The sequence below is a fragment of the Semicossyphus pulcher genome, unplaced genomic scaffold (assembly GCF_022749685.1).
Source record: "Semicossyphus pulcher isolate SPU_LCO1_2020_fin unplaced genomic scaffold, fSemPul1.0.p SCAF_13, whole genome shotgun sequence".
Classification (NCBI taxonomy): domain Eukaryota; kingdom Metazoa; phylum Chordata; class Actinopteri; order Labriformes; family Labridae; genus Semicossyphus; species Semicossyphus pulcher.
In genome coordinates, this window is record NW_027211637.1 from 21,868,266 (window position 1) to 21,882,137 (window position 13,872).

The 13,872-nt window shown below is 42.8% G+C and overlaps 2 protein-coding genes across 2 annotated transcripts in view; both read left to right on the plus strand.

Moving 5' to 3' along the window:
* The window catches only part of LOC138589376 (uncharacterized), a 30,326-nt gene extending 21,267 nt beyond the window's left edge, over positions 1-9,059 (plus strand). Inside the window, exon 16 of the mRNA XM_069659639.1 lies at positions 897-9,059. Within this exon, the coding sequence (XP_069515740.1) occupies positions 897-8,593 (7,697 nt within the window). The 3' untranslated portion in view covers positions 8,594-9,059. The remainder of the gene's footprint in view (positions 1-896) is intronic.
* A 2,277-nt stretch (positions 9,060-11,336) lies between these two features.
* On the plus strand, positions 11,337-13,826 carry LOC138589377 (transcription factor-like 5 protein). The gene is made up of 6 exons (XM_069659640.1): positions 11,337-11,908; positions 11,988-12,144; positions 12,240-12,399; positions 12,497-12,680; positions 13,007-13,148; positions 13,701-13,826. The coding sequence occupies exons 1-6, from the start codon at positions 11,337-11,339 to the stop codon at positions 13,824-13,826; spliced, it is 1,341 nt and encodes a 446-aa protein (XP_069515741.1).
* The last annotated feature ends 46 nt before the right edge of the window (positions 13,827-13,872 follow it).

A 13,872-nucleotide genomic window follows, 5' to 3' on the forward strand; every position in this document is an offset into this window, starting at 1 on the left:
TAAAAATATATTTTTTAGATATTTAGTTTAAGGGAATGAGTGAGGAAGACCGGCCACTGTTCCATCAACTGACAATACATAATGACAAATATCTCTTGTAACACTTTTGCTCTCTTAAAATTAAGCAACCAATTTTCCTGTCAAAACATGTTAAAAATAGATAACTACACCAATATATTATTAGTATTTTGCTATGGTATATGCTGTTGATACACAGAATAAGCATATTTCATGGCCATATATTGTTTTAAACACAGTAGTGTTAACCTCTACGGGGCCTTGTGAATTAGATTAATAATATTGCCATTCCAGTGATGGAATGATATTAAGTGTTGCTCTCGTCTATGTTCATTACAATACAATAATAACTACAATATACTTAATTCTACTTAACTATAATTAGATCAGTAATCTTATATTAGAGCTGTATTGACAACATTTGTACCCTCTTTTCTGTAAACACAGAAAACAAAAGTAAAGATTTTGAATAACATAAGCTGTTAGGTTCTCTACAATAGCATTTTTTTTCTTTAAGAAGAGAGAACAAAAAACTATAAAGAGAAACCTGAATCTTAAGAAGGCAATACAGACGGGAGCTAGCAAAGGCATTTACAATTAAAACATAATTTGGGATTCATGAGATTTAAGGTTAAATTGTTGTTTTGATTTCATTTTGCATTTGATTTAGTTGGCATAAATTAGTTTCTGAGCTTTCTTTCATTTTTGATTAATCAATTTATGGTCCCAGTGCTTATAAAAAGTCCAGCACCAACACCCATCCATTTCATGAATCTCAATAATTATCTAACTTCTCTGATGAAAATTCTGGTAGTAAATTGTCAGTATTTAGTTTAGACCTATTTTAATAATATCTCTCAATTTACTTTATTTCTCAGGACTTGAAAAAAAACGGCCCAATCTCCTTCTTGGTCTGGCAATCATTCAGAAGACAAAACGTCCAGGAAGCTTGCCCCAGGAAATTGAGGAGAAGCGACCCAAAGTTCATATGTCCAAAGACCCCATGTGGATCCCCAAACCTCCAGTCCTCTATGGTTCTGACAAATTGGAGATATTTCAACCCTACGATCCAGAGACTCCTGCAAGCACCACCCCTCCTAGTTCACCATCTTGCCCTGGCTCCCCATCAGGTTCCTCCTCTTCGGGCTCAGTCACTATACCATCTTTTTTGACATCCACTAGGGCAAACCCTTCTGTTTCAGGCTCAACTTCTGTTACTGCCCCTAAGTCCTCTAATATCAACTCTGACAAGAATCCTACAACAGAATCCAGTGATAAAACACCTCTGCAGACTATCTTGAAGACTTTGTTCTGCAATAAGACAACTGACTCAAAAAACTCTTCTGACAGAGGGTCTACAGCACCAACAGTTAGTGTTAAGAAGGTTCCAGTTTTTTCTCAGGTGTCCAAATCAATAGTGGACCCAATTGTCCAACAGTATGGACAGAAATCCAAAGTCAAAGCAATAGAAGAAGAGGAAAATGACTTCGACCGACCTTATGATCCAGAAGAGGAGTATGAACCAGCAATGGGATTTGGAATGGCTGCTATACAGAGCATAGAAAAAAATAAGGAAGATAGGCCTGCAGTATCAGGCCTTGTAGATGATGATGTGGCCTATGATCCAGAGGATGAGACTATCTTCGCCGATTTTCAAAGCGATATTGGAACGAATCCCCCTGTTCCAACTCAAACATCAGATTCCTTATCAAGCTCAACCTCCACTCAGGCAGAAGTGCCAGCTCCTACTACCACCCCAGTACAAACATCTACCCCTACTGGAGTCACAGAGCACCTTCCTACAGGCACTGTGGTTGTTTCAGCTGCAACACTAACAGAACAACAGCGGATGCTTGAGGAGCTTAATAAACAGATCGAAGAGCAAAAACGTCAGTTGAAGGAACAGGAAGAAGCACTACGCCAACAGAGAGAGGCTGTTGGTATGTTTATGGCTCACTTTTCTGTTTCTGACTCTCTCATGTCTCCCCCATCAAAGTCTCTGCCTCTCAAACAGTTGTCCTCTTTGCAGAGTGGCATAATGCAAACCGAGTCAAAGCCTTCAGAATCAATTGAGACTACTGAGACTGTGGACAGCTCAAATGTGGATTCACAAACTATTAACGTAGAGGACACAACTGCCATCCCTAATTTGAAAAATGATACAGATACTATTACAGAGCAAGATGAAACACAGGAAAATGTTAAGGAAAGTGACAAGTGTTCCTCAGCTGGAGAGATTGAAGATTCTGATATAGCCTATGATCCTGAGGATGAATCACTTTTTGACGAAATTCAAGAGGATGTATTTCAAGGAAGCACTCGTGATTCATCTTTTTCTAGATCAGGGAACAGTTCTAGTTGCAAGGGCACTTCTATGAAGTCATACCACAGCAGAAAACGAAGACTGTCTCCAAAGAGGCGGAGTCACCGTGAAAGCCATAGAAGTCCTTCAAGAAAGTCGCAGAGGCGTTCCCCTTCCCATTCTCGTAGGCACAGAGAAAGAGATAGACACAGAAGGAGTGAAAGGGAGAGGTCAAGGCATAGAGCTAGGGACCAGTCTGAACGCCAGGGTCACCATCGTAGAGAGCGAACCACGGGCAGACATTCTCGTGGGCATAGGAGATCCCCATCTTCTCCTAAGAAAAAAGATTCTGTGTCCCCTTCACCAAAACAGCACAAAGGACTTTCCCCTCAAGTTCTTGTAGAGAGTAACACGTCATTTATGCCGCTAACTATTAAAAAAGACCCTGATGGAAATCAGTTAAAATGTAATCTTGTTGAGAGCCCCAATAAAGAACACAAACTTCTTCACAATGTGAAGGTTGAGATTTCAGAACCAAAATCCCATGATCTTGAAAAACATTTGATCAGTGACCATGCCAACGAAGGTGGTGATTCTTGTACACAGATGGATATACCCTCTCAACAGGAAACTCTGCTTAACAACAAAATTGAAAGTACAGTTCCATTAAGAGAAATTGATCCGCCCATTCGAGATTCTCCTGAGAGCCCTGATCCAGAGCCACAGTTTATGAAACCTAGCAGCATAGAGAAAAGTGACCCTGTAAAGATTGAGGAAATCAGCGAACCAGTGACACATAACAATATATCATTGCCACTAGTTAAAGTTGAAAATAATTGTCTGTCTATGTGTGGTCAAGGAACACTGTCCAATATTCTGTGGCCTACTGTTGGAGCTCCAATATCAAATGTTAGAAATTTAGATTGTAGAGCTCTAAATCTTCATTGTCCAGGTTTTGGAGATGAAGAAATGAAAGAAGTAGACAAACAGATAAAAGGGGACAATCCAGGCTTGAAGCTTCCAATAACAGTGGGTCACGTTGAAGGACATTCAAATCAAGATACAGGCTCACATATTCAGAGCTCAGGACCTGGAATAGATTCTGTGACAAAGTGTCCAGGATTTGGTGTTGGTAATCCAGTAAGAAATCCAGGACTAGATATACAAGAGTCTGGACCTAGGGGACAACAGATACATCTTAAAGAAACAGGAATAACATTCCCAGGACCTGATATGAGAGGTCCAGGCATGCAAACATCAAGTCCTAATATTTGGGCTCCTGAAAAACATATAAGAGACCAGGTTTTTAGGGGTCCAGGGACAAATTTAAGTGATCAAGGGACAGGGATGATTGGAACTGGAAGCATGGATATCCAACAGCACAATACCGATAGAGTTATCTCAGGGCCAGGCATGAGAGGTTCTGGGATAAGCAGTTCAGTGCAAGATGAGGAAAGTTCTAGTGTGCAAGGCGTGAATCCACAAGAAAAAGGACAAGGCCCTGATTTGAGAGACAGTGAACCTGAAAAAAGAAGACAAATGCTTGTACCAGCAGTAGCAAATTCACATATGGAAAGATCAGGCGTACAGGATCAGATGAGAGATCCAGTCACAAGGGGGCAGAGTCCATCTATAACGTGCCGAGGAAGTGCTGAAATGCAATCAAGGCATAATGACAGTCCAGTTTTAGATGAAAGGGGCCCTCTGAAAAGGCATTTTCACCCACATGGAATTGAGAAAATTAACATGGGCCCTGGTCAAATTATTGGTAGTATGGATGGGTCAGACAAAAAACATCGCACTAGTGAGTCACATTCAAGGAATTCAGGCAAAGAAATGGGGGGAGAAAAAGAGGGGAGAAATGTACAAATGACTCAAGAAAACAGAGGTCCCATGCCAAAAATTACAAATCCAGATTGGAGAGCTCCAGGTCTGGAAATAAGTAAGATAAGTCAAAATAAGGGTCAGAGTCCACATATGAGGGATCCACACTGGAAAGACCCAGGATCAGAGAGGGGAGATGAATGGAGAGGACCAGATAGGAGGGGATCAGGTCCAGTCAGAGGACAGCCTGAGTGTAGAGGTCCAAACAGAGAGAGCCAGGGGTCTGACAGAAGAAGTGCTGGAGACCTAAGTTTTAGAAAACCAGGGCCTGAAATGAGTCTAAACAGGGAAGACCTCAGGCATGAAAGGAGAGGACAAGGAGGTCCAGACTTCAGGAGACCAGAGCCTGAAAGGAGAAGTCCAGCTATGGAAGGTCCTAAGGCCAACAGAGAAGGACCAGATTTTAGGGGACCTTGGTCTGAGGGGCGAAGTCTAGATATGGTTAGTCTAGGGCCTGACAGAAGAGGAACAGAAGACCAAAATGTCTGGGGACCAGGCCCTGAAAGTAGAGATCAGACTGCGGAAAGTCCTGGGACCGAAAGGCAAGGACTTGGTAATCCACATTTTAGTGAACCAGGGCCTGAAAGAAAAGTTATTTTTATGGAGGGTTCTAGGCCATCCAGGAGAGGGCCTGGAGGTCCCGATTTTAGAGAACCAGGACTTGAAAGAAGAGGTCCTTCTATGGAGGGTCCTGGGACTGAAAGGAGAGGATATGGAGGTCCAGATTTCAGAGGTCCAAGGCTTGAGAGGAGAAGTTTATCTAGAGAACGTCCTGGGCCTGACAGTAGAGGACCTGGAGGTCCAGATTTCAGAGGGCTAGGCCCTGAAAGGGGGAGTCCCGCTATGGAGGGCCCTGGGCCTGACACGATAGGACCTGGAGGTCCAGATTTCAGAGGACCAGGGCCTGACAGGAGAGGACCTGGAGGTCCAGATTTCAGAGGACCTGGTCCTGAAAGTGGGGTTCCCGCTATGGAGGGTCCTGGGTCTGACACGATAGGACCTGGAGGTCCAGATTTCAGAGGACCAGGGCTTGACAGGAGAGGACCTGGAGGTCCAGATTTCAGAGGACCAGGGCCTGACAGGAGAGGACCTGGAGGTTCAGATTTTAGAGGACCAAGCCCTGAAAGGAGAGGTCCCGCTATGGAGGGTCCTGGGCCTGACATGAGAGATTTCAGAGGACCAGGGCCTGACAGGAGAGGACCTAGAGGTCCAGATTTCAGAGGACCAGGTCCTGACTGGAGAGGACCTGGAGTTCCAGATTTCAGAGGACCAAGCCCTGAAAGGAGAGGTCCCGCAATGGAGGGTCCTGGGCCTGACATGAGAGATTTCAGAGGACCAGGACCTGACAGGAGAGGACCTGGAGGTCCGGATTTCAGAGGACCAGGTCCTGAAAGGGGAGGTCCCGCTATGGAGGGTCCTGGACCTGACATGAGAGGACCTGGAGGTCCAGATTTCAGAGGACCAGGCCCTGTAAGGAGAGGTCCTGCTATGGAGGGTCTGGGACCTGCCAGAAGAGAACTTGGAGGTCCAGATTTTAGAGGACCAGGACCTGAAAGTAATTGCTTATCTATGGAGGGTCCTGGTCCTGACAGTGGAGGACCTGGAGGTCAAGATTTCAGAGGACCAGCACCCGAAAGGAGAGGTCCTGCTATACAGGGTGCTATGCCTGACAGGAGAGGACCTGGAGGTCCAGATTTCAGTGGACAAGTACGTGAAAGGAGAGGCCCTGGAGGTCCAGATTTCAGTTTACCAGGACCTGAAAGGAGAGGTTCTGCTATGGAGGATCCCTGGAGTGACAGGAGAGGGGGCAAGGGTCCAGATTTTAGAGCACCAGTTGCTGAATGGAGAGGTCCAACTATGGAGGGTCTGGGACCTGCCACAAGAGAACTTGGAGGTACAGATTTCAGTGGCCCTGGGCCTGACAGGCTAGATACCGGATTTCAAGGCTTTAGTGGTCCAGGACATGACAGAGCCCACACTATAGACATTCAAGAGCCTGGAAGGAGAAGACCAGGAGGTCCAGATTACCAGGGAATGGCGCCTGACAGGTGTAGACCAGGAGGTCCAGACTTTAGAGGGCCTAGGTATGAAAGGAGCAGCCCCTCTATGCAGGGTCCAGGGACTGACAAGAGAGGACCAGGAGATCAAAACACTTGGGGTCCTGAAGGAAGAGCACCATGTATTGGGGGTTCTGGGTCTGACTTCATAGACATGGGGCCTGAAAGAACTGGTCCAGGTATTGGATGTCCAGAGCCTCACAGTAGAGGACAGGGAGGACCACATTTCAGGGAGAGTGCACATCCAAATATGGAGGGCCCAGAGCCTGCTGGAAGAGGTCCTGACATCAGGGGACCAAGGCCTGAAAGACCTGGTTCTGTGATGGAGGGGCCAGAACGTCCAAGCATGAGAGGACCAGGGCTTCAGCATTCAGGTCCAAATATAGAGGGCCCAGGGCGATACAGGAGAGGTCCTGATATGGAGGGCCTAGACTCTGATAGGAGAGGTCAACACTTCAGACGAGTGAGGCCTGATAGAACTGTTATGGAGGGTCCAGGGCCAGAAAAGAAAGAAGGACAAGATTTTAGTGGACCAGGTTTTCAGAGTAGAGATCAAGAAATCCAGGGCTTATTGCCCTACAGACAAGAAATGGAAGGCTTCAGTGAACCTGGACATGAAAGGAGAGGGCTAAATATTAAGGGCCCAGGACCAGATTGGAGAAGATCAGGTGGTCCAGACTTCAGAGGCCCAGGCATCAGGCAGAAGGGCTCAAATACTGAAGGTTTAAGGCATAGCGATGAAAGAGGAAGGCCTGACTTTGGAGGGTCAGAATCTATCCAACAAAGCCCAGGTGTAGAGGAAACTAGAACAGATCGGAACTTTAGGGGACGAGGGCCTATTAGGAGAAACACGAGAGGACCAGGGTCAGATTTGAGCAATCAGGGAGATGGATGGAAAGGGCCAGATTTCAGGAGCTCCGCACCTGATTGGAGAAGCACAGACACAGAGGAACAATGGTCAGATGAAAGAGGGCATAATATGATGGATACAGGAAATGAAAGAGAGTTTTTTGGTGATGACTGGCAAAGACATGGCAAAAGGGATTTAGGGCCCATTCAAGAAGGTAGAGATGAGCAGTTTCTAGAACATAGAAGGCAGGGTCCTGGAATGGAATGGAGAGGCCCCGGAAGTAGGGGGCGAACACCAATACAGGAAAGACAAAATATGCCATTTCCAGGGCCTTTAGTAAGGCCAGGTGATGAATGGAGTGGTCCTGATCACAGTGGTCCAAGGCCTGTCCAGGATGACACAGATATGGTATGCCCTGGGCCTGGAAGGGGAAGACCTGGAAGTGAATGGAGAGAGCCTCATAGAGGGGGCCCTGGTTCTTTTTTCAGAGGGGAAAGACATCCTGACAATAGAAGACAAGGCCATGATAGAAAAGGTCCAGACATGAGAGAACCAAGATCAGATATAAGAGGGGTTTCAGACATGAGGAATGAACATATGCAGCCAAACTTCAGGGGGAGTATGAGAGGGCTAAACATGGAAGGACCTGAGGCTAATAGGGGAGGTCCAGATTTGATGAATTCATGCCCAAACAGGAGAGGATTTGAGTTAGAAGGTCTTGATAGAAGAGGCCATGGCGGTCCAGATTTCAGACATCCTAGGCCTGAAAATAGAAATTCAAACATTGACGGTCCAGAAGCCGATGGGAGTGTAGACATGGAAAGCCATGGAACAGGTAGACAAGGATTTGAGCATGACTATAGGAGGGAAAGGAAAGGTCAAGACATGAGAAGACAAAGCCTTGATAAAACCGTTATGAGGGGTTCAGCACCTGAAAGTTCAGATATAAGACATGGCTTTGGGAGGTGGAATACAAACACTGAAGGCACAGGATTAGACTCAAGGGGATCCGGGGCAGCATCACCTCATTTCAATAACCCAAATCAGGTTACCCCATTTCAAGGCCCCAGTGATCCTCATTCAGCACTGTACACTGTACCCCTTGGTGAAAACCTACAAAGTCAGCAAGTAGTAAAACCCCAGAGACACAGAGGTGCCTTACTTCCTACTCCAACAGGTCTCATGCGCTTCCCAAATCATATTATCAACAAGCCTGATATCGGCAGCCTGAAACAAAAACAAAAAGGTCACCCATCGGACAGGGAGTGGAGTAGAAGTAGGAAAGTGAGTTGTGAAAGAGAGTTGGTCAAAGGGAAAAAGCAAGACACAAATTCTGCTGATAAAAAAAGCACACCTTCAGATGGAGGCACAGGGGGAAAAGATGGAAAAAAAGAAGAGGGCAATGAAAATAATAAACAGGGGGTTCATGGTGCTTGTGTAGAAATTAAAGCTGATCAAAGTTTAGGCAGTGATAAAAAATAAAAGCAATAAAAGCTCCACAGGTCAGTAAGGCTGTTGTAGTACAAAGTGTATCATCACATTAAAAGCAGAACATATTGAATGTAATTTCTCAAGGAAAGTGGTTGTCCATGTGTTATAATTTCAACGTGACCTACAGGCAAAACCATGTGAAGGATCAGATGTTGAAGCTTGATATGGAAATGCTCAGACGTTTTTAGTTTATTATGTTTTAGTTTGTCTTGTTGCATTTCAGTCGCTGTGTTTATTTTTATTTGATTATGACTTAATGCCTCCTAAACTTGTTTTGATTGATTCAACTACTTGATGTGCATTTGTAGTTGGAAATAGTCAGAAAGTTTGTGTACAGAAATGTATAGTTTTTTTTTCTTTGTTTTTAACATAGCCATGGTGTCAGTACAGTAGCCTTAATATGGCTTTTATGTTCTTCTGCTGCTAAAATGGCTTTTTTTGTTGTTTAAAAATGCAAGAAAACAATAAAAATGATACTTTTTTAAAAATTCAATGTAGTATAATTTTATTATCTGTTTTTGGATTCACAAATTGATGCTATATGGGGAGTACTCAAATCTGTTCAAGAAGAACAAGGTTGTATTTAAGAACAGTGCTAGCACTATTCTGTTTGTGAAAATACAGTATAACAAATTCTGGGTAGACTTAAAAAAAACAAAAGACTCTTAAATATTGATGAAACATTGTCGTTTTATTTTGCTGATTCTGTCTCTTTAGAAGCAGTATCTATAAAAGGCATAACATTACAACCTGTTTCAAGGAAAGAACCTCCAATTTAAGATGAATAGAGACATAATAGCTGATTTCTTTTTTTTTCTTTTTTTTAATTAATCTGTGTGATGTAAGAGGATTTAAGACATTTAAATACAAATATTGATATTACAATATAGTAATATTTCATAAAAAGCAAATTACAAAATAAAAGTACAGCAAGTTAATTAGTCATAAGAAACGTTGACAAACATTATAGCATGACACCCATTTCAGGGAAAAGCTTTGTGGCTCTTGTTTACTCTATACGTTATACAAGTTGCTGGCCAGTAAACTCTTGAAACATAAAATGGGCACTGTGCTGGTTTGTCTTGTTTTGAAATGCATAATTTTATTCTCGCAACTAAATTTTTTACAAAACAAGCATTTTTTTTTTTTGTTTTTCTGTTTTTTCAAGGGTTCTTGCTGTGTTAAGCAGGTAGGGTGGACACAGAGAGAAAGAATCAGAAAGTCCGTGAAAAAATTCAAATAGACTGAGTCTGAATGCATTTTATAGTTTGGCCCACAATTCTCTTCAGCATCTGAAAAAACCATGTCTTGCCAAATGGGGGCGACAGAATTCAGTTTGATTCAATGCATTACAATTATTAAGATTCACTATCATTTTTGGAAGTGGTCATTATTCAAATTGTTGTTTCGTTGAATAATTAAAACAGACTTCACTGACAGTTGTAGTTAGTGACACAATTTAAAATATATTTTATTGATATCTATAAGCCCTTCTAGATAACAATTTATTGAGGCATATTTATTTTTTGTCTTTTTGCCTTTATTGTATAGTAAGCTAAAGAGAGATAGAAAATGTGGGGAGTAGAGAGTGGGGGATCTAGATAACAGATTAGATATACAGGTATACACCATATAGTCATTGGTATAATCACAGTGTGATGGCACACAGCTGTCATCAAACACTCACATATTGATTGATTTCTAGTTTAGCCTGAAAAGTAAGAGAAAATTACCCTTTTGAGTGCTCAACAAATCAAATCAAACGTAAAATCTTAGGTTATAGATGTAAAATAAATGTAGTGAAGTATGATAAATTCCTCCAAAAAGAAGTGCAGTTGGATAAAATAATAATTAAAAAGGGCCTCAATTTTGTAAGTGTAATACTACAGTAACTCATTAAGTATTCCTACATGAAGTTCGTTACATGTTACCGCATACAAAACCCCATTATGTAATATGTTAAAGACATAATAACATTTTAAGATCTAAGAAATCTCTCTCTAACATCTAGGGGAGAAGAGACTTTACCTATTTTATTTAACTTGTACTTTGGAAAAGTTCATGAGTATATAAACTTTGTTTCCTTTCATCAGTGTCTTTTCATAGTTTGTCATAACATATCAGTTATTGTGATACTCCATTTTCTTTCTGTACAAAATATAACATTTTATATTATTTCGAGGCTTCAACTGTCACCGGGATTAGACACCAAGTGAGTCACCGGCTATCATCGGTCAAGGAGTTGGCAAGTAAGTTAAAGATTCAAGAGTTAAGCCCATTTATAGAGCTGAATAATAACCACAGCTTTTATAAGGAGCACATTTTTTATTCAGATGAATAAGTAATGGAAATTTTACAAAGGTTAGAACAGCTTTCAGAGGGCGAGTTTGCCAACCGCCAGCGTCCTAAAGGAATTACGAACGGTCAGGTTAGCTTAAAGCTTCCGGTTTGCTAACTTAAACTCACGCGCTAGCTGTGTTATGACTTACATGACTGACATCTGTGTGTATGGCGTAAAAATTGGTTAATGTCTGCATTTTCTTAAGTAGTACGTTTGTTAAACTCTAACAACAGTTTATACTACGTTCACTTGCGCCATTTTAAGAGTTAACGTTAACATTAAGCGTCTAACAGTTATTTCAACGTTAACAGCCAGCTCGTTTTACGCTATTTGCACTGCTCTATTTAAATGTTTACAAGTCATATTCTTCTCTATCCCATGTCCAGAGGGAGAATGTCGTGCCTTTCTTCATCCTTTAAAACCAGTCATGTGTCACCTTCAGTCAGAGAGCTCACCTGTGACTCTGCAGGGGTGAGCCAATGCGGATGTTTGACACATGACCAGGGGCAGATGTTGGGACCCGGGCTCAGTCTGATGGAGATGTCAGAGGTTGAATACTCACACTTTCAGCATCTTATCCAGTCAGAAATGGAGATACAAGCCGTGCCTCCAGGCGAGCCGGAAGCCAGATCTTCACCTGCTACAGTGATACTTCAAGATGCCAATGGATCAACAGTGACTTCTCCTTTCACAACCACCCAAGCTATTGACCTCTCAACTTCCACAGATGAACACAGTCTGATAATGCCTGGAGAAAAGACACCAGCCTCCTATGGAGAGATCCCAGGTTTTGTGCTGGCCAGAGTGAGAGGGGTAGACGGTCCGTCTGAACCTCGTCCCAACACCAGCAAATGTTCACAGAAGCGATCCAGATCAGCTGCTAGAGTCTGCTTGGAGACGAGGTTTAACACCATGTCCGCTGACACCCCAAGACAGCAGGATATTCAGTCCGCCGTTCTTAGCAAGTAGGCTTCACTTATATAGTCCATTTTTCTTTGTTAGTAAACACAGCCCTATATAAAAGACTTTGTTGTTCTGTTTCAGTTTTTTGACCATACTTCAGCAGTCTGCAGAGGCTAAAGAGGCAGCCATACACCCTCAAATGCACAAGTGGATGAAACCAGACAGAGCAAATCTTTATGAGGTTTCCAACCCATTTGTTGGGGGTGTATTCAACCCAGTTACAAACATGTGTGAACAAGTATGCTGAAAACAAAATACAATTTCTGACAGCTTTATCTCAGCCACAGGAAATACTCATGGACTAAACCTCTTTTTCCTTGCTTTTAATTACAGGTGATTAGTCATATTCCCCACATGGTTGAACCTCAGCATCCGAGTTTAATCATCCCGAAGAGTTTTTCAATTAATTTTGGCCCAGAGAGGGTTGTTAAAAAAGCTTACTCCTCAAGTGGAAGCAGCTCAGCAGAGGAGCAACAGTTGGTGAACATAGAAAGTAATCATTAGCAGTCCAAACTTTGTATGATTTCATAAGTTAGCTGCAAATGCATAGATTTGTGTCAATCTAAGTCGTACACTCATGTTTTTCTCAGATGTGTTAACGTCGGCTGCCTCCAGGAAGCAGGGTAGCACCCGCAGCCATCAGTACAAGAAGGGTGCAAAGGCTGCCCCGGGCTCTGCTGGAGGATCAGGAAGCAGCAGCAGGAACAAAACTCAGTCTCACATGTCACCGAGCCAGCGCAGGGAGAGACACAACTGTAAGGAGAGGGAGCGCAGGTGAGCAGTCCTAACTAACAGCCGATAGCATGTCTGCAACCTCCTCACACAGTTTGTGACGAGGGCTCATGAAAGACTAACTTAGAAATCAGTGTTTTTTCAGGTTGTCTTCAATGCAGGTTCCCAAGGCCCAGGCCCAATTAACTTCTATTAAACTTAGTCAAATATTGGGTTTGCTTTTTGAGCCAAAAAAACAAGACATTTAATGATGTCACACTGTGCTCTCGGATACTGCGGGTGCTTTTTAAACTGTTTTGTGGTGGACAGCCTAAAAAGTTTCACAAACACTGATCTTTAACACCTGTATGGTCTTTGCTGCGTCACAGGAAGAAGATCCGTTTGTGCTGTGACGAGCTGAACGTGCTGGTGCCATTCTGTAACTCCGACACAGACAAAGTCAACACCCTGCAGTGGACCACTGCCTTCCTCAGATACATCAATAACACTTATGGAGACACATTCAAAGAGGTACGTTTGTGTTGTTTGAACATTGATTAATGTAAATCATTTTTGCCTGGTCATCCTGAAGCTGAATTATTGAGACCATAAACCTGAGGCTAGAAGATAAGAGCTTAATTACACTGCCTGAATAATAAGTACTGCTACTGACTTATATGAATTTTGGTATTTAGATAGTTCAGAGCATATTTGTTACAATTTTACTCAACTTTATACAATTTACTGTGATTTTGAAATTGATCTGCATGCTAAATTCATGGTCACAAATTTAAACAAGCCATTACCTGCTGTTAAGTCTAGACGGCACAGACTTGGTCTGATCTGTCATTAACCACAATAATCTGCAATTCTGGGACGCTTGTTTAGCTCAGTGGTTAAAGCACGTCCCCCGTGTACAGAGGTAAAGGTCTCAAAGTAGCGGCCCAGTGTTGCTGCATGTCATCCCCACTCTCTCCTCCCATACTTCCGATTCTATCCACTCAACTATCAACAAAGGCAAAATGCCAAAATATAATCCTTCACAAAAATAATAATAACAATCTGCGATTCTCTCCCTTTAAGGAGTTTAAAAGGGCATTCATCAACAAGAAAGGAGTCATTCTTAAAGCCAGCCCTTCTTCAGTCCAGGACCCGATGCAGCGGGACGTGGACGAGACCCTCAGCATTCCTCTTGCAGTAGAGCAATAGAGCCCCTCACTATTTTAACTAAAGAAGCACACAAATGTTTGTCTGT

What these genes read in the sequence shown, in the direction of transcription:
- LOC138589377 (XM_069659640.1), top strand. Translation starts at nt 11,337, where the DNA reads ATGTCGTGCCTTTCTTCATCCTTTAAAACCAGTCATGTGTCACCTTCA. An exon ending in ACAGTTGGTGAACATAGAAA is followed by an intron (nt 12,400 to 12,496) that starts GTAATCATTAGC and finishes TGTTTTTCTCAG; the next exon opens with ATGTGTTAACGTCGGCTGCC. An exon ending in TGTAAGGAGAGGGAGCGCAG is followed by an intron (nt 12,681 to 13,006) that starts GTGAGCAGTCCT and finishes GCTGCGTCACAG; the next exon opens with GAAGAAGATCCGTTTGTGCT.